At 39.7% G+C, this 18899-nt stretch overlaps 1 protein-coding gene and 2 long non-coding RNA genes across 3 annotated transcripts in view; 1 reads left to right on the forward strand and 2 right to left on the reverse strand.

Moving 5' to 3' along the window:
• CUBN (cubilin) overlaps positions 1–18899 on the forward strand; it is a 141794-nt gene that overhangs the window by 53052 nt on the left and 69843 nt on the right. The window contains 3 exon segments of the mRNA XM_059842496.1: positions 3679–3838; positions 11774–11955; positions 17372–17546. Coding sequence (XP_059698479.1) covers positions 3679–3838; positions 11774–11955; positions 17372–17546 — 517 coding nt within the window.
• Positions 2189–8874, reverse strand: LOC132325314 (uncharacterized). The gene is made up of 4 exons (XR_009485877.1): positions 8556–8874; positions 6704–7302; positions 5999–6099; positions 2189–4928 (listed from the first exon to the last, which is right to left on the reverse strand). It is a non-coding gene; the product is annotated as an uncharacterized LOC132325314 (long non-coding RNA).
• LOC132325318 (uncharacterized) lies at positions 14714–18547 on the reverse strand. Its single transcript, XR_009485878.1, has 2 exons — positions 18407–18547; positions 14714–15388 (listed from the first exon to the last, which is right to left on the reverse strand). It is a non-coding gene; the product is annotated as an uncharacterized LOC132325318 (long non-coding RNA).

Here is an 18899-nt window from a genome sequence, read left to right on the forward strand (position 1 = left end):
TTCCCCAACCCCATTCTAATGTAGAGCGCATGTTTTCAGCTGCCACTTGGCTGTGGGGCAGTCACACAGATTGATTCATCCCTTAGAGAGCTGGTACCTCCCCTTTTTACTTTCAAGCAAATGCACTTGCTCCTAGGGAGCCTGATAAGGAGTTTCTTCTAGCAGTTATTGAGCCATGCCCAATAATTCATTTGAATGTAGCCCATCATCCCCTAGACCCAGTGCCAGGCTACAGGCTGGTGAAATGCAGCGTTCTGCTTGCTGCTGGGCAATTGCTTTACTAAAAAGGAGAGGCTAAGGATCTGAACATGTGTTGAAGGTGTCTGCCTGTTTTGCTGGTTGAATTGTCTGCCAGAATCACTATGAAGCGCTTGGATTTTCTGGTGGAGGCTAAAAGGTCTGAACAAATAAATATATTACAAAACCAGTATATACACAGAAAGGGAACAAACACTTTCTTCCCAATGGGGAGCTGGAAGAGAGTCAAATTACCAGTTCCTGGAGTCAGTATGGTGCAGGAGTGACTAATACACTGCCCCAAAATCTAATTGTCTTTCACAATCATAAGGAGTATCTTGCCTCCTATAGACTGCAGAAGAACGTTCCCTCAATTTGCAGCAGTTTAAGATAACACAGCTGACAAAGCAGGACCTGACACAAGAAACATTATCTCAGATATCAGGAGAGAAATTATGGCTCATGAGAGCTGTGTTCAGCTTCAGTTTCCCTTGCCTGTGTTTGTGTGAGAGCAAAAGGTGGTTTGAGAAGTTCAAAATGCCCTGTGAAAACACACAGCTGTTCCCTTCATTTAGAAATGAAAGACAGCTCAAAAAACCCAGCTGTAATTCTAGCAGTCGTGGTTCTGCCTCTCTCAATGAGTTACAGCTGGCCAGGCACTCAAATTCCCTGTGAAATGCTGCTCTGAACTCAAACCCACGGGGCAGCGCGGCATGAAGGGATTGCCATAGTAACCATGCTTTGTGGCTACAAAAACTGATGGACTGTTTCCAGAGGAAATGACATAGAAATGTGGCATTCTCTGTCTTAGATAAAAATGATGCACTCCTGATGAATCAAATTGCAAGAGATGCGTGAAACTTTTTTTTGTTTTGGTGTTGTTTGAATTTGGAAGTTTCTAGGTATGATTTCGTCCATAGTTCTCTAGAATGGATTTGCATTTGTAATCACTAAAATTAACAGTACATTGTAAATATCTATCTTGACATAGTTTTAGCTGCTATTCAGAGTGATCTCCACATTGATTCATTCTTCAGCATTCATATTTTTTCTGGTGTAAGATTTCCATGGCTTGAAGCCACAGAAATATGAGCAGTATACACCACAAATTTATCAAAGGAAGTACTATTAAAAAATCTAATTGGATCTGACTTGATTTCATTTTTCTGAACTTATGCCTTGAAAGAATACATAAAAGCTCTCACCCTGGCTTGGAAGAAGGTCCTAACTGCAATGCTGGGCATGGGACAACTCATCTGTCTATCAGGTGGTCCTTCAAATTTTGTATGTGGAAAGAATACAGACTGATATTCAACACATTGCCATCTAATCTTTAGGACAATTTCATATTTATTTTCAAACACATCTGATCACTACCAGCAATGTGACTGCAATTAGAAACTTTCAATCTTTTCTGATTTCACCAAGAGAAACCATACCAAACAGAGTGATAGTTCTCACTTTGCAATACATTTAGCTTGCTTTGAGCTTTTTATTGTATTAGACTGATGGTCACCAGTCATTAAATAGGCCATGGAGTATTACCGTAGAATTACTTCTGCAATTTGACCCTAACTTCTGGCAGAACTAACTCAATTTTTTTTTTTAATTAAAAAATCCCCAACATTTCAACTGGACTGTCTGCTAGAAGATTTGAAACCATTCAGGTTGATTTCTTGGCCCCAGCTCTGTTTTAAATGAGTAATGAGATTTCTGAAGATTCTGCAAGACCAGCATCTTCAGCAGAAAGGCTGGGGGTTAATGATATATTCTCATATGAGAGTCTGCCAGAATATATGTGTAAAAATTAGCAGCTAGCATGGCCAATCAATACTTGTTGAAATGCATTTCCATAGTATGACATACAGTACTGAACATAGCAAAATTCTTAGTGGAATCAAGTATATTTGGAAGAGATTTGAATGGAGAGTAAAGATAAATAAACCTCTGCTGTTTTTCTAGAGATCATAGATTTTATTCTTTGCACAGAGACAACTTAACAGGAATGGCTTCAGAAGAGAGAAAAGTTTTTGTTGAAATTCTGTAAGGAAGCATGCCAAAAATGCACAATGAGAATGTTCAGACATGGTTTCTGTGCCAGTAATTTGCTGGGTTGTGTTAGGAAGATATGCTTTGTAAGACAAAAGATCAGATGAACTCTCATAAAGTGATAACAAAGGACAAGGGTTGCTGTTTTCCTAAACTTTAAGAATCATAGTAACCAAGGTACAAATAATAAAGCAAATCCTACCTTGAAAATAGTCAGCAATTTGATATTGTAAATCAAAGGCAATCTAGCTAAAATGTTTCATTTTTACTATCTTTGCAAAAATTACATTCCTCATGCCCGAAAAATGACACTTGGGTATGGGGTATTTGGTGAGACCACACAGGTATGTTGAGTGTGATTTACTGGATTTGAAAGAACTTCCAAAACTAGAATTTGAAATACTATTTAAACCTGTCTGGAGACAACAAATGTAAAGAAGTTAAAAAGCTCTAAGCATCTACTATCACCCCATCAAAATATGTATTAGGTGTTTTCATTTAGTTGGGAATATATGACTGCTTTCAGACATCATTTAAATGTTTAAACACAGAAATATTTCCCTAGCATTTTGTTGTTTTGATTGTTTGGTTGATTTTGGATTTTTTTAAGAGTGGCAATGTTTTAAGAGTGGGATGGAAGAGTCCTCATCTATATTTGGAAAACATCAAGGTTTTTGGGCTGGCTATATCTGACTAATCACTGATTGTCAAAATACCAGCACATAGCATATGACAAGGAAATCAAATTTCAGTAGCATGGCTCAGTACAGTTTTCCTCCAAAGACTTAAGCATGAGATTATGAAACCATAAATAAACTCACATAAAATCTCCTTGTGTTTTTGAAGATTTACTTTACTTCTGGTTTTCAGTTTGTCCTCACTACTCTGGGAGGCCATCATGATGCTGACTGCTTGATTTACTCCATCAGAAGCCCAGGCAGTCCTCACATCACCTGGCTGCAGCCTTAAACAGATGAAGATATAAACAGAGTTGTCACCAAGGGGTTTGGAGGCACTCAGTGTTAGGTGCATGGGCAAATCAGACCCACAACATCCTCTTTTTCTTTCTATTTCAGTTCACTGCCACTTGCCCTTTATCTTCTTCCCCAGCAACCCCCAATACACACCAAAACAGCAACAGCAAACCCTTCCTACTGCACACAGTGTACAGCCAGGTTTAAAGACTTATTGGCCTTGTATTTACTCATCATTTTACCCAAATCTTTCCACATTCCCCAGGCTCATATTGCTGTGCAAGGGTGGCCAGTGGAAGAAGTGTCACTGTTTTGGTTTTTGGTTTTTTTTTCAATCCTGTACAAAACATTGGGAAGCTGCTTAACTGGGGAGCTTCTTTTGACTCACTGGCTTTTTTTTTTTTTTTCTTCATTTCAGCTCTATGATGGGCCTGATGCACAATCCAGCCTGATAGGCACTTTCTGTGGACAGTCTCTTCCACTGGCAGGGAGCACCACAGGGACCAGCCTTCATGTGGAGTTCTACTCTGATGGACTGAATGCTAGAAGTGGGTTCCAAATGCTATGGCATGTTGACGGTAAGTGAGCCAGGTTTCCTCTGGGAAGGCTTCCTTCCCTGGATGTGTAAAGGGGTTCCAGCTTATGCCACTCTACACCATCTAAATAGAAATAACACATTGCAGCTCTAAATCCATTGCATTTCCTCATAATTCAAAACATACTTTACCAGTACTTTCTGCACACGTACATCATCAAAGATCAGCTGATTGGATACTGAGAGCTTTTAGTGAAATATGCTTCCATTTCCAGGAGCAGGCACAGGGATGAGGGGCGTGTCCAGAATTTCTGTAATGAACAGGGGACTGATGCTGTCATGGGTAACTGTGAGTGACTTCAGCTTTTTAATGGGAACATTCAGCCCTCAGTTTTCCCCATTTCTATAGACTTATGTTTTCTGTGCAGGCTTCTCTCTAGTTTAATTGAGTGGTACTTGTTTTCTGTGGTAGTGTCCACTTCCAGCTGCCCCCGCCCCATTTCTCTGAATGAAATAACATTGGCCAGGATGTGCATTGGGTGTCTGTTCTCTTGTTCTTGCATGTCATGAAAACTGTCACGGGCCTTATTAAACAGGCAAGCATGCAAGCCAACTATAAACAAATCTGTTAATTATTTTACAACAGCAAACTATGTTTGCAGTTTCTTCATGCATCTTTTTTCACTGTGCTTGTTTAACAGCAGTTGTGTACTGTAACAAGGTTAAATCGTGTGCCATTGTACATCCCACCAAAGGGGTTCCAGCCTTGAAAATAATTAGGTCGCCCCAGTTGCTCTGTCTGTCTCATCAGTCAGCAGCATTCAGGTTTGACTGCATCTGAAGCAGATGAAGAGGGCTGCAGAGGTCCCACTGCGGGTTGCCGAGGTGCAAGGCTGCTGAACACGGTTTGGATGGAAGCTCCTTGCTCTACCACAGACTGCTGGAGCTTGCAGGCTCCCAAGGGGCTCTGCCAGCTCCACAGAGGTGCCCTGCATTCAGCAGGGGGAATGAGGGAGTGTTTCTGGGTAGGGGAGGGACCCATGCTGGGAGTGGGATGTGTAGCAGGAGCCAGCAGAGGAAGGGCCCCAGCACAAAGGTGCCTTCTTGTGCTTCGGGGTGACGTCATGCTGGAGCTGCACAAAAGAAGAAAAAGCAGAGGCTTTTATGCACAGCCAGATGACATCAGTTCCATACAATAGCCATGGTGCTGGGTTAACTTGCTTTTCTAAAGCTCTCAAAGCTTTCCAGAATCTGCCTGCATGGTAAACACTCTTGTGCTTTCTCTCCTTTCCCACCCCTCTGCCGTCTTTTGCTGCACTGACATTCATTTCTCTGTCAGGCAGCTCTGCCCTTCTGTTAGTTCCCGTACACTGAGCTCCACCCTGATGCTGCACAGGGCCCAGACTGCTAATGTGGGGCTGTGTCTAAGCACAGACCAGGATCTGTGGGGTCAGATAGGCCTGGCTCTTAGGGAATGTCATTGCTGGCTCAGAATGTCACAGCTGTGACTTCTGACAGCTTGCAATGTGAGTGCGAGTTCCTCCGGAGCTGACCACAGTTGTCAGCTTTTTGTTCATTTCAAAAAATTTCCTTTTCTTTTCTCAGTGGGTGTCATGCACAAATACAGCTATTCCTCTTACTTTTGGTGGATACATTGCCTGGTTGCCCTAGAGTAAATAAATTAGATATGTCCTTGTGGTTGGGGTACTATATTTACCTCTCCCTTCTGAAAATCTTTCAAGCTCATAAAAAAAAAATTCACTGGAAAAAGTCTCCTTGTCTAAGGGAACTGATCAGGAGATGCAGCCTTTGAGTTGGGTATTTCAGAGTGAAGCCATTGGATCCCATCTTCTCTGAGGGCAAATTCCTAGGGCAATCTACATCCAGATCTGATAACATCTCACCTGACAAGAAAATAACAGAGCTACATATATTGCTGAGAGAGGAGCTTTTATTTCTGCTCAAGTGACAAATGTGTGCTCTAGAGTTCAAGCTGCTGTGATCTATTTCTCAGGCTGTCCATGTGCTCCTTAACTGGCAGGTGTGATGCCTCTATGAGATATATATCAAGGACATTCCCATGTTTTGATGGTAAAGAGAGCAGCACTTGTGTTTTCCATGCGTCTGATACAGTTTGCTTCAGACACTCTTCCCAGAAGTTTCTTCACAATTGTGAGGTGGTCAAAAAAAGACAAAAGCTTACCTCATTGATAGCTAATCTGAATAGCCCCTTCTGCTATAGGTGAAGCAAAACTGTTTTGATTTAAGACATTTGCATCTGATCTTTCCAGCTGCTGAGAAAACCTGCTATAAAGAGTGGTTTCTTTAAAAACCTAAAGGCTTTCACAAAGACAGAATTAATAACTGATCTTAAGAGAATGCTGTTATTTATGCTTAAAAGTGTCCTATGTAATTTTAACTTGAAAAAAATGGAAATAGGAATAGAAAGAGAAAACAAATAGAAATAGAATAAAAAGTTCTAGTGCAGAGAAGTAAATTTAAAAATTATTTTGGTTCTGAAATAACATTGTTCTTCTGAGGGACTTTCATTGGTGAGGATGGATTTAGAAATGATTTGGCTAAATCACGAATGTTTTCTTCTGCAGTCAAGGCCTCAAAAGGATTATTTGCCAGTAGAAAGCTTGAATCTGTAAGGTGCTTATTCTACTTTCACTCTGTTTTAGGAAGTTTAATATAGGCAAATATATATGGGACATATATTGGTCCTTTGAAAAAGAACAAACTTATGGTGACAGTCTGGATATCGCAAAGATGGAATGCCAATCAAATTGCTTTCCCTAAAAAAAACATCAGGAGGCCAAGAGGGCAAAGGTCTCTGAGTGCAAAATTACACCAGTGACAACTGTCATATCTGAGGTGACACATATTTCCTGCAGCCGTCACTTACCTTATTAAGCAACGTGCACGTAGGGCCTCACTGCTTTATATTTACATCTGCATTGCATTGGAAGCTCACTCATTTGGCTGCTTCATTGTCAATAGACCTTTTCAATTTAATTGTCTCTTCTCAGCACTTCTCAGTCCAAATTTGCACCAATGATTCTGCTTTCTGTTTCACATTGTCAGTATATGTGTCAGGTCAAGTGTTAAAGTTGTTAGTTCTTCAGAGAAGCACTACAGAAACAGAGGTTAGATGAAGGTGCAGAAGCCATTCACTGGAGACATTTTTCAGGCATCCATTAGGATTGCTGAACAGAATATCACCCTGCAGGTCAGCAAGGAAGCTGAGGTCCAGATTTTCTAAGCCTGAATCATAGTTCTGCTATTTCTTGTGTAAGCTTTGACAAATTGCCATTTTTTCAGTTTCCAAAAGCTACGATTCCTTTTCAGTGTCTTTCTGTCACATTAAGTCTAAGGATGAACAAGGTCTGATATTAAGAAATCAGAAAGCAGAGAAAAGCCCAGAACACATCTCTCTTGAATTTTTACTCTCTTGCAGAAACCCTTATCACGTCAATTCTTCTACTTCATCCGTTGGATAATATTCTGCAACCAAACATACCCAAGAGAGCAAAAGTTTTCAGAATCAAATCCAAATTATACTTCACACAAGTATTATTGTAGTACAGGCAAATGTTTATAGTGCATGCTCTTTGCAGTTAGAGTCAGCTTACGTTTATTGAAATGTTTTGCCATGAGTACCACAACTGGAAAACTCTGTTCCTTTCATTTCCTAACTTTGGTTTTGCAGGAACAGTGCCAGTTCTCTTTAACCTTTATGGATGGGATTTTTCTAACATGTGGCTAAAAACATACCCCTGAATAAATCTGAAAACCTAGCAAATAAGAGAGTTTTCCACAGATTACAACATTTCTGTTCAGCTAAAATTATTTGTGAGAATAGGGATTCTTCTTTGGTTAATGAACATCATCTGCTAACCAGACAGGCAGTAATATGGAAAGATCTGTAAATCATTGCTTGCACAATCTTCAATGAATACGTAAATTTTAGTCAGAGAAAAGCAAAACCACCAAATATATATTTCCTAAGTTTTCTGTTTGTTGTCTGATTTCCTAGCAACTAACACCAGAGTAGGTAGTAGTTTTCAGCATTTTCAGGGGAATTCCAGGACCTTTACACTACTAAAAGAGTACCTCCCCTTTCTTATTTTTTTTTCTCTGTTTAACTGCAGGGCTGAAATGTCCAAAATTACTGCAAGGAGGCTGGCACAAACCAGTCGTAGGCTGTATGCTTGCAGTTCAGCTGCAAGCAACTTTTCCACAGTGCAGCTGTCTGCATTTCACAGCACACAGCAAGACTGTGGATTTCCGTGCTGAGAAAAACCTTTTAAAGATGTTTCACTAGGGGCAGAATGGCTTGGTATTAATCACTGTTATTTCAGTGAAAGATGAAATAATGCTGCTATTTATACCTTTCGCTTCTGCTTTTTTATTTATTCCTAAAGATCAACGTTTTCTTCTTTGTTGCTATAAACAGCAAAAATTCCATTTTTTTCAATAGAATCAAAATTTTGTTTGGTGTTTGCAGACAAATACAAACATTGGGAGACATGAATACATCTGTATTCATGTAACTTTGTAATCAAAGTTTCATAAGCATTTCAAAAAGTTCATTATTTGAGTTTTCTCATTTTGGCATTGTAGAGCAATCCTACAAGTGAGCAAGTGAGTTTAAATTGAGAACATATCTTTTAATCTCTTAAGTATTTACATAAATATCCTTAAAAAATCAACTAGCATCTATATTTTCAGCAAAATGCAACAGAATTGAGTCTTACCTCATCCTTATAAAGAACAGAAACATCATGCACAGACTTCCTGGCAGCTGGCCAGAGAGTTCAGACATAGTGCTTCTGCTTCTGCTCTGAGGTGGTGGTTTCTTGTGCCATATGCTGGTCAGTCAAAAAAATTCAGGTGTGAAGTTCACATATTTGCAAAGATCAGTGTGCTCTTTTTTCTGCTATTAGTCAGTGAATGCTTAGGCATAAGCTCAAGTAATTCAGATCTTTTTGCAAAAAACTTATAAGAAATTAATCTCGGAGACCTAAACTTTACCTTCATTTTGCTGAAGCACTTAAAAGGAATCACTCCATTAAAAAAAAAAAAAAAAAGGAAAAAAAAAAAAAAAGAAAAAAAGCCTTTTCTGGGAACATTTTTAATTGGAAGAAAAGAAATGAGACATTAAAAGCAGTTTGACCTTCTTACTCATGTGCTTCCAGAGAATGTTGATTGAACTCAGAGGAAATATAAACCTCTCTGGAGAGGGAGTATGAGTAATCTGAATGCTACCTACAAGAGTTGCATGGAAGAAAGGTCTGTGCCTCAAAGAAGAGCACACAGGCTTTCCTCCTCTCCTCTGAGCCATTTCAGGTTTAAATAAAAAACCTCTTTTGTGGCTATCAGGAAACCCTTAGTAGGAGAAGCTGAGTCATAACTGCCTGTTAGGTTTTAAAATGTTCCCAGCTTTTTTTGAGCTGAGATAAATAGCAATTGGCTTTGTTTTGCCTGCTGAAACTTCCCTGATCCCTGTTCCCACCCCCTCAGGAGCAGAGACATTAAGTCTGGTTGTTGAGAAATCTTTCTGTTTCCCAAGCTGGAAAGCAGCTTTTTCCTCCTGAGCTGAGCTCTCTCCTTAGTGGCTGTGTGATTCCAGCTGCTGAGGGGAAAGAAAGGCTGCAAATTTCACTGTGAGGCTTCCCCAACGATGACACCTTTTTCCCTTCAGTTGTAAAACCTCAGCAGCCTGGTTTCTTTAGAGGAAAACCAGGCCACCTTCTAAAGGCACCGGGAGGTAAAAGGGATGGGGCTTTACACTGAAGCTTTCTTCCTCTCCATCTCACTGATGAAATGCTCATGGATACCAAAGTTTCAGGGGGTTTACCTGTGCTGACAGCCTCAGGGGAGGAAGTGCACTGCCTTTTTCTCCATAGGGATCAAAGGCAAGATTGGTTTAAAATACACTTAAAAACTTCTTCAGTTCCTAAATTGAGATGCCCAGTAGCTTGACAATGTAGCTCTGTGACTGCAGGGCAAGCCACCTCTGGCTGCTCCATGTGCAGCAAGGTGGGGAAAAGGGAGGAGGGCTAAGCCTGTGCCAATTCACCTGTGAGACAACTTCAGCTATGTACAGGTTCATCTGGATTAGTGGGAATTCTTTTGTTTAAAAGGTGCTTTTCTGGTGGATACTGTGAGGTGGACTGAGAGAGATCAGTGTTACATAGCTGGCATGGCCTCACATCTGTATTTAGAGGTCTCCTTTTTTAGCTTAAAATAGATTCTTATAGCTTCGGTGCCTTTCAGAGCTGCTCTTTCCCCTCAAAGATTTGTGTTTTGCAGTCCTAGAAGTCCTATAGCCAACGATGAGGAAGTCAAAGTCAGGTTTGCTGTGTGAAGCTGAAAGACTCAATGGTAGAAATTATGGTAAATGCTTCTGAGACTTAGCAGCCACAAGTTTTGCATTATACACATTAAAGAAAATATTTGCAGTTAATTGAAGATTTGATCTACAGCTTCCTGAAATATGGTATAAAGCAGAGCCATAGCCAAAGAACCTTATTCAATTTGCAAATTATTCTTAGATTTAGTAGAGATTAGAGGTTTTACACATCTGTGTGTATATGTTGAGCAGATCAAAGGAGTATTTTATTTGGTTCATGTTATAAAATATCTCCTATAAATAAAGGCTCTGATACAGATGCTATTTATCACTTCTGACATACCACAGTATTTGCCTCTGGGAATATAGAGCTCATGGTTTGTGAGATGGTTTTCTTAAGTATTTTGGGGCTTTGCAATATGACAGAACCTTTCCTCTGGAGATTAAGCCAAAGAGATTGATGGAGTGTGGGTATTACAAAGCTCAAGTGACCCTATAAATTCTGTGTAAGCAAAATATTAGTGCCTAAATGAAACACTTGGGGGGCTTGTACTGTAAAGAGCAAAAAAAAAAAAAAAAAATTGCTGCTGGAAGGCAGAATGGCACACACAAAATCAGATCAAACACAGAATCCTTTTTCTTTCTGCATGTGACAGGTAGATAGCCACCCTACTGGCTTTTCTAAAGGTAAGGTTTCACTGTGAATGGAGCTGATCTCAATCTGCCCTTATACTGGGAGGGCTGCTGTGCCTTCCTGCCCTATTTATGCCTGAACTTGGGGATTGAGTCAGGAATAGCATCTTCCCAGGAGTTCATTAAAGATAGGCTAGTGCTACACTTAGCACATCTCCATAAAGCAATGATAAAATTAATGTCAGATGTTCAGCTGCTTTGTCCTGTTAAACCAGGGCCTGCATTTCATCCATTGTTTTGCTACTGGTTTCTTTTTTTCAATCTAGCTCATAGTATGTAAGAACTTAGTCAGCCCAGGGTCTGGGGAGTGCTCTTAGGACAATACCTTCTTATCTGAAAAAAAAATACGTAACCTTTCAAACACAGCTTGTTTACAATTGTACTGTTACAATTGAATAAAAAAAAGAACATTAAACGCACCAAGTGTCAGAAAGCTGGTTTATCCACTGTGATCTGGCAGCTTGTAATCATGCTCAGTAGGCTGAGGCAAACTGCATTGTCTTTAATTTTATGATTTCTAAAGCAGTGGGAAATGGCATTTAACAATAGAAGGACCTCCCTATGATAACTTAGCTTGTGCATTATTTGAAGTCAGTAAGAGCTGAGAATGGATCTGATTTAGCTTTCTTGAACTGATAAAGTTAGAAGCCAATAAAAAAATCACTTTTATTCTCAGTGTCTCAGCAGTAAGAGCAGATGCTGAGGTTTGGTACAAAACCTATCAAAACAGGAGGTGAAGTACTTCCTGCACAGGCAGTGCAAACAGCTCCAGCCTGCCGTTCTCTTCCTGGGCTCCCTGTGGCAGAGCAGACCTTCCAGCCCAGAGTACACTTTTGTTAATTAAATGGGTGCTACTGCCTGTTCTTAGCAGAGCTGGCAGGGAGTTTTTCCAGACCTTCTCACCAGGCTGCTTTGCTTTGTTGACAGGTTGTGGAGAAGAGCTCTCTGGCCCTTCTGGTTCATTTCACAGCCCTGGCTACCCCAACAGCTACCCAAGCAATAGGGAATGCATCTGGTACATCCACACAGCACCTGGTAGCAGCATTCAACTCACCATTCAGGAATTCGACATTGAGTATCACCCAAACTGCAGCTATGATGTTTTGGAGGTAAGAACATCAGTTTTACTCCTCTAAAATACACAAGTTGTATTAATTTCTGTCTGGAACAGATAATCCCAAGAACTGCAGATGCAGAGCAAACGATTCTACCACAATTTCCTGTTTCTGTCAAGGCTACAGTTATGTTCAACAGGTATTGTCACAGAAGCCATAGTGTTCTTATTATTTTTTGCTTTTTATCTTTGGTGACTTTTTAATTAATTATGATGCTATGCACTGTATGTTTCCTAGCAAAAGACAAAACTCCTTTGAAAAACTTAGTCTTAAAAACTCCACCTTTTATAAAGAAATAAGTGTAGGGTGCTGTACCATGAAAGAGTACAGATGGCTGGCAACCATTTGTTTGGGAACTTTTTGACTGGGAAGGTAGCTGGGCTAAAACCAATTGAGTGGGTTGCCAGACACCAACTGCTTAAAGACACCATTTAAGAGGACCCTGCAGTTTGCTGCTCTGTGTTCCTGAGCAAGGTACTCACCTTAGGATCCAGGTTTCCTTTTTTTGCCATTTGCAGCTCAGTTGCTATGTTTTGCTTCATTCCAACCATACTGATTCATCTGCACGGATGCTCACCTTGCTGCTTGAGCTCCCCTGCCTTCCTGCCCTCAGAACTGGCATGCTTTGAGTTACTTGTCTCCTGATCTTGGTTCATCCAGTTCCCAACACCTGACTGATCTGCTGGCAGATAACCTAACATGAATCAGCTTACAGGGAAAAATTGGTTCATGTCTTAGTGCATGATCAAAGGTCCTGCATGGCAGCATAGAGCTTCCCCTGCCAAGCTGCAGGCACGCAGTGGAGCTTCATGTACCTTGCCACATACATATTTTCTTGCTTTTGTTATAAAATTCATTCAAACCGTGATTGACATAGTCTGAGCAGAACAAGTGATGACTCAAATTTAGTGGGGAAAAAAAAAAAAAACATTTTCAGAAGCTGTTTTATCCTGCCACCTTCTTTTCTGTAGTTTCTATGTGTGTCCAAGCAGAAAACCACACACACATTTAAGTTTGCAGAGTGTTAATAAAAGGTTACTGGTGTGCTTTTGATACTGTGTGTTTCAGTGATCACTAAGTTCCAAGGGTCTTTCACTCTCACATCATCTTCCCAAAAGTATCCTGTCTAAGTATCTTTGGGGTTTGAAGTCTATTTTTTCTCATGGTTATTCTCCTGATTTCACATTTTCCTTATCTCTGAGTACTAAGTTCTACTGCTTCCTGCTTTCTTTGACATCAAACAATTTTCCAGTTTTAATAGGAAGTCAAAATCAGTGCTAAAGTAGGTCTGCACTCTGCTGTCCCTCCATGTCCCATTCAGTCTGGTACCTGAAATAAGGATGTCCTGTAATGAATATTTCCCAGCAATCAAAAAATTTGCTCTCCTGGATGCATTTAGCTTTTGCTTAGGAACACCCTCATCCCTTTGACCTGGCAGTGGATTTAGGAAAATTCTAAGAGATATTTCTCATTGCAACATCTTTGTTGCTAACTTCATTTTCGTACCATAGTTTCTTGAATATTTCACCCTTGCACATTTGTCTGAAGCATACTTGTTCTTGTAAGAGGCAGCATCTCCCTTTCCTTTCCTTTGACAATGCCTCTTAAACAAGCTGTCATTTCCATGTCAGTATCCAAGGACTGCCATATGTTTCACCAAAACTGTGCAATAGTAGTTACATTAATTTTTTAAAAGTGAAATCCTCGGGTTATTCCCATGGCTCAAGTGTTTGATGCATTCTCCTTTAATCTTTCTCCCTGTTTCTTTTATGGCACTGTTGTAGTCAGTCTTTTTCTCTCTTCCCCTTGAAATTACATTCCTTTTATAAACATCCAGAAAGCAAATTTAAATTGTTCTTAAAGATATTTTCTATAAATGCTTCATGGAAATAGAAGACATTATTTTGGACACAATGAAATAATTTAAATAGTTTTTAAATGGTTTCTATAGAAATTACATTCATAGAGGAAAATTACCAAGCCTGCTTTGAATAAATTATGACACATAAATGATGACATCTTCTCCTTTAGCATGGACCAGATTTTTACAAACTATAAATATATTCTGCCTCAGCAAGATGTAGCCCTGAGCAGAAAAGGGAGGAAGACTGTCAATCTATTTCACTTCCAAGTCAGATGCTCTGGTCTTCTTATTTAAATAGAAAAAACCATCAGGTATTACCACTGTTCTTAATTCTCTGTCAAAGCCTGGCTGTCTCTTTGCTGGAAGTTATGTCTGGGCAGGGATCAGTGTTATTCCCCGAAAATCTGTGTCATGAGGGTGACCAACTGCATAAAACAGCATTTTGTTGCTCATAACTCTGGAATGCTGACTGTTAACATTAAATGGAGCTAACAGGGCAGAAGCAAATGATAAGAACAGATTAAAACCATGGGCTTTATGGTAGTGTCCTGCAGCCCTGCTATGAGATTCAATACCACCTTACCTTGGGATCAGATACTCTGGTCAGACTAGATGTTTGTTTATGTATTTTTTTTTTTCAGCTCAGATATCCTATCATTCTTTATGAACCACACCCTTGAATTCATTCTTTCCATCCATTCTCTTTTCCCCCTTCTTTTTTTCATGTGGTAACTATTGCTTTTTCTCTTTGTAGCCAAATATAATATTTTATTGGTTTTTGTCATGGAAACACTCAAACTTGTTTTTATTCCAGCCTTTATGAAAGCATCTGATTAATTGAACTGGCCTAAAGGAGAAAAGAAAATACACTCATAACTATAAGTAGCATGCTTCTGACTGCTTTTTATTTTGAAACTGTGCAGAAGCTGTTGCTGAACAGTTAACAATGTAAAGGAGACCCACAAACTTCAGATCTCCATCAGTATTTCTCCCCCATCCTTAATTCTTTCCCAATAGGTCAATTTGAAGTGTTCAGCTTGGGCCAAGGTAATTTCTGAGGAGATGCTGCAGAAATCAGCAGGGTTTATGTCAGAGCTGGGTTTGGTTCCCTTGCCCACGGGGCAGACAGCCCCAGGGAGCACCAGGGAAGATACGAGAGGCTGGTCCATGAGACTTATTAGATGCATATTAGAAACTCCTGCTGTTTCCTCTGCCACATAGCTTCCCTGGGCTGCCTTAGATGATTAAGAGCATGTGTTCCTGCTAGATCTCATGCTGTGGCTCTGACTCAGGGAATGTACCACAAACACTTTTTAAAATTCATATTTGAACAGACTTCTGACAAATGCAGCAGTCACTGGGCCTCACAAGCAGCCAAGCAGTAAGATTTTTCTGAAGACCCTGAGCTTCCAGCAGGCAAACAGGCTTCTTCCCCAGACCCTGACAGCTTCATTACAGATTCTGAATCTGAGCTGTGATTTCATCCATACTGACTTCTTTTGAATGCAATGAGACCATCGATTGGGCAGAGGAGTCATTATCCATTCAAGCCATGCAGCCTCCCTGCAGAATGCAAAAAAGTGCTATCTCAGTCAAAATAAAAATGCTTAACCTATTACGCCTGTGTTATCAGCCACCAAAGCAAAATACTGTCTTTTGAACATCTAACTGCTTATTATGTTTACAGAAAAATTAATTTCTTATTTCTTCTGGGGTTGCAAGCCTCAGTTCCTGAGGTCTCACATTAACCTGGAGTCACAGAATTTTTTTTTCTTTTCCAGCTAAAACCAAATTATTTCTCTTGTATCTCTAACATCAGAGCAGTGTCAGGCCCTCTGAATAGTTAGTGAGCACACAATTAATCAAATTATGTAACAATGCAGTACACTTAGCCCTGAATGTGGGGGGACTAGCTCAGCTCTTTGTTAGACTTGCTCAGATATTTAGCTTGGACAGAACTCAAACTGCTTCTGGGGTTTAAAAGTATCTGACAAAGCTTACTAAAATATTGAGTTTCCCCTCATCTTGAAGTAATCATAGGAAAAAAAGACACATATAAAGCTGTTTCTAACAGTACTGTTGCTTTCTGAGACAGATGCATAGACTGTTTCTTTTAACTTTTTTGATGTTTACCAAACTATCAATTTTTGGAGTGGACTTGAGGTGCTACTGTTGGAAAATTCTGATGGGATTTGTTGCTTTATATTCCTATTCTCTGCTTTTGGGTGTTTTTTGTTTGGGTCTTTTATTTGTTGTTGTTGTTGTTGTTTTGTTGTTATTTTGTGGTTATTGGGTTGTTTTTGTCATTTGGACTTGATGTTATCTAGTTTAATTTTGGGATTTATACATAAGAATAAGAATACTTATAGAATTATAATCTTTTTTAATTGTTCAATTGCTGAAAGACAGCAGCACATTCTTTATTTGGTGTGCCTCTTTTATAGTTTTCACATCCAAGGTTACTGCCAAGCTCACTTTTGCAGCTGCAGTTCTGCCAGGCACATACAGTGAAGGTGGTAGACTGCTAGTATTGGGTGCCATTTCACTAGCATGCAGGAAGCCAAGAAAATGCAATCATTGAGGGCTCTAGGCACCAAAATCACATGTCAATTGGAAATTGCCCTGAGCATGTGTGTTTTTTTCAGCTTTGAGAGGGAACACTAGGGAAGGTGAGCTGTTCCACCAGTTACAAATGGGTTCAAACTAAAATCCACATCCTTTCTGAAAAACAAACAGGGTTAACAAGGCTTCAGTACTGCCACATAATTCACTGCTCTTGGTTTAAAAATGCATTGTAAGTACATCACATTGCTGTGATGCTCAAGGGAGTGGTGGTTCTCTGGTTTATGACTGCCTGAGGCACACTCTGCTGAGTAGGAAACAATTACTCTTAAAAGCCAAAACCCGCCTTTTGTGGCAAATATGTATGTTATATATCCTGACTTCCAAAGGACATTATTAACATTATGTAGCATAGGACATTATGTAGCTTACTTGACCCAAATCCAGTATTTTGGATATTTATGCTGCCCTTGAAATAAATAAAGTTGCAACGCTTTTTTTTATCAGAAGAAATTATGAAATCTGTCCCAAATTTAAAAAGTCTTTAGCTATGCCTCTAGATATCAGTGGTGCAAATCATCAGCACCAGTTCCTGCAAAAAGAAGCCCTTTTTTTGATCAAAGATGCAAAAAAAAAAAAAAAAAAAAAAAATCTGGGTTTATATGTCCAGAGAAACAAGGTGCTAATTCTGGAGGGAAAGGGAAGAAGAATCTGGCCAAGTCCCCAGACAGAAAATTCTATTTAATGCAAGGCTGTTCTCAAATCATCAGGAATTTTAAAGTTGGTTTGTACAAGTGGTTCAGGTACCAACAAGGTCTGCAGACAAAAAGACTCCATTAGCTGCTTTACATTTTAAAATGTTGAATCATTTTCAATACTTATAGATGGGGTTTTATTTCCTCCTAAAAACGAAACAGTTCTCACGAACTGTGTGTGACAGATACTCTCTTTGGAAAAGTTTGACAATATTTCTTCCACTTCTAGGTCTTTGGTGGCCCAGATTTCCTCTCTCCTAGGCTAGCCCAGCTGTGTGTTTCAAGATCAGCACAGAACCCACTGCGAATCTCCACCACTGGCAATTCAGCTGTTGTCCGTTTCGAGACCGATGCAGCAGGGACAGGGAGAGGTTTTCATGCCTCCTGGCAAGAAAATCCAGGTGGTGAGTATAGTGGTTAACACCAGGAGAAATTCAGGAAGCCTGAGAATTGAGGATCAGCCGTGCAAGCATTCAAAGTAGTCAAACAGCAGAGGACCGAATGCTGGGTGATACTGAATTTGGTAATACTAATAGATGCTGGAAAACACAAAGAGTTAAAAATTGTCTAATTATCTGAAATCTAGGCCTTTTAATGTATTTTGGTTTGATTTCTTCTCTACATAATTAATGAAGACATTCCTGCAATGAGTAAAGGATTTTGCATGCTACCACTTCTTCCCACCCACTTACCCATACAGTGTCTTTTATTCACTGAATGGTGCTTTTGGTTTTAAATGGTAAACTGAAAAATAGCTGAGAACACTAGCTTGAAGAACTCAGTGGACTGGATCCCAAAAATATTTGCAGTGATTAGCAAATACTTGATCACAATAAGGTTTATCCATCATCCAATGTGATTTTTTGTTCACAGCCTTACTGGTAACCACTAAAAGAAGACATATTCTTAAAAGACTCAACCACATCTCTATATGGGAGTTCTTACAAAAAGGCCAATTATCGGAAAATAATTGCAATGAAAAATGATGAGAGGCAAATTTTAATTCTTGCAATTTTGCTTGATTAAGCACACTGATTCATTAGCTTGTCAAGGTTTATACTTATCCTCTCTCACAAGTTTTATGAGAAAGGCACAAGATTTTTCCCTTAATAAAAGAAGTCTACAATAGTCCTTTGAATTAATCCCCTTTTGAGATCTGGCAGCTTATTTTTTTCTGCTTAGGCCCCCTGAAGCTTTCTTATCCCTTTACAATGTCTTGCCTGCTGTACTCCAACCCCCTCTAGCCTCTAAAATACCCACTCACCAGAATGCAATAACAGTATAGGTTTTTTATCCTTGTATTTCTTTTTCCCTCCTCCATCTCTTTTTAAGATGTAAAACTCTGTTCGTGTTAGTCCTGTTGAAATCCCTGGTACTTCCCACACAGAATTCATCATTCTGGGCTATTTAGATATTCATGAGCACCAGATCTGTTCTGACCAGAAGTAGCTGAGGGTGGAGTCCTCAGGAAGCCCTCAACTTCATGGGTAGAGAAGTAAAACTGTGAGGTTTGCAACTGCTGCACTGCTCATGAGCAATGAGGACTCCCAGCTCTCTCAGTAAAGAAGTAATTTTCTCACCCTATGCTCAGCTAGGCCTGGTTATTGCTTTCTCAGTATGCCAGGTCTCTGGCATTCATATGAACAGTATTTTGGATTGCTTTTACAGTATCTAGTTTACCAGCACTAATGCTTCAGCCTTTACAACATCTGCTGCCAGTTTGGGGCTACATTACTCTGAGCAGTGGTGTCACATAT

The sequence above is a fragment of the Haemorhous mexicanus genome, chromosome 1 (assembly GCF_027477595.1).
Source record: "Haemorhous mexicanus isolate bHaeMex1 chromosome 1, bHaeMex1.pri, whole genome shotgun sequence".
NCBI classification, from domain to species: Eukaryota; Metazoa; Chordata; class Aves; order Passeriformes; family Fringillidae; genus Haemorhous; species Haemorhous mexicanus.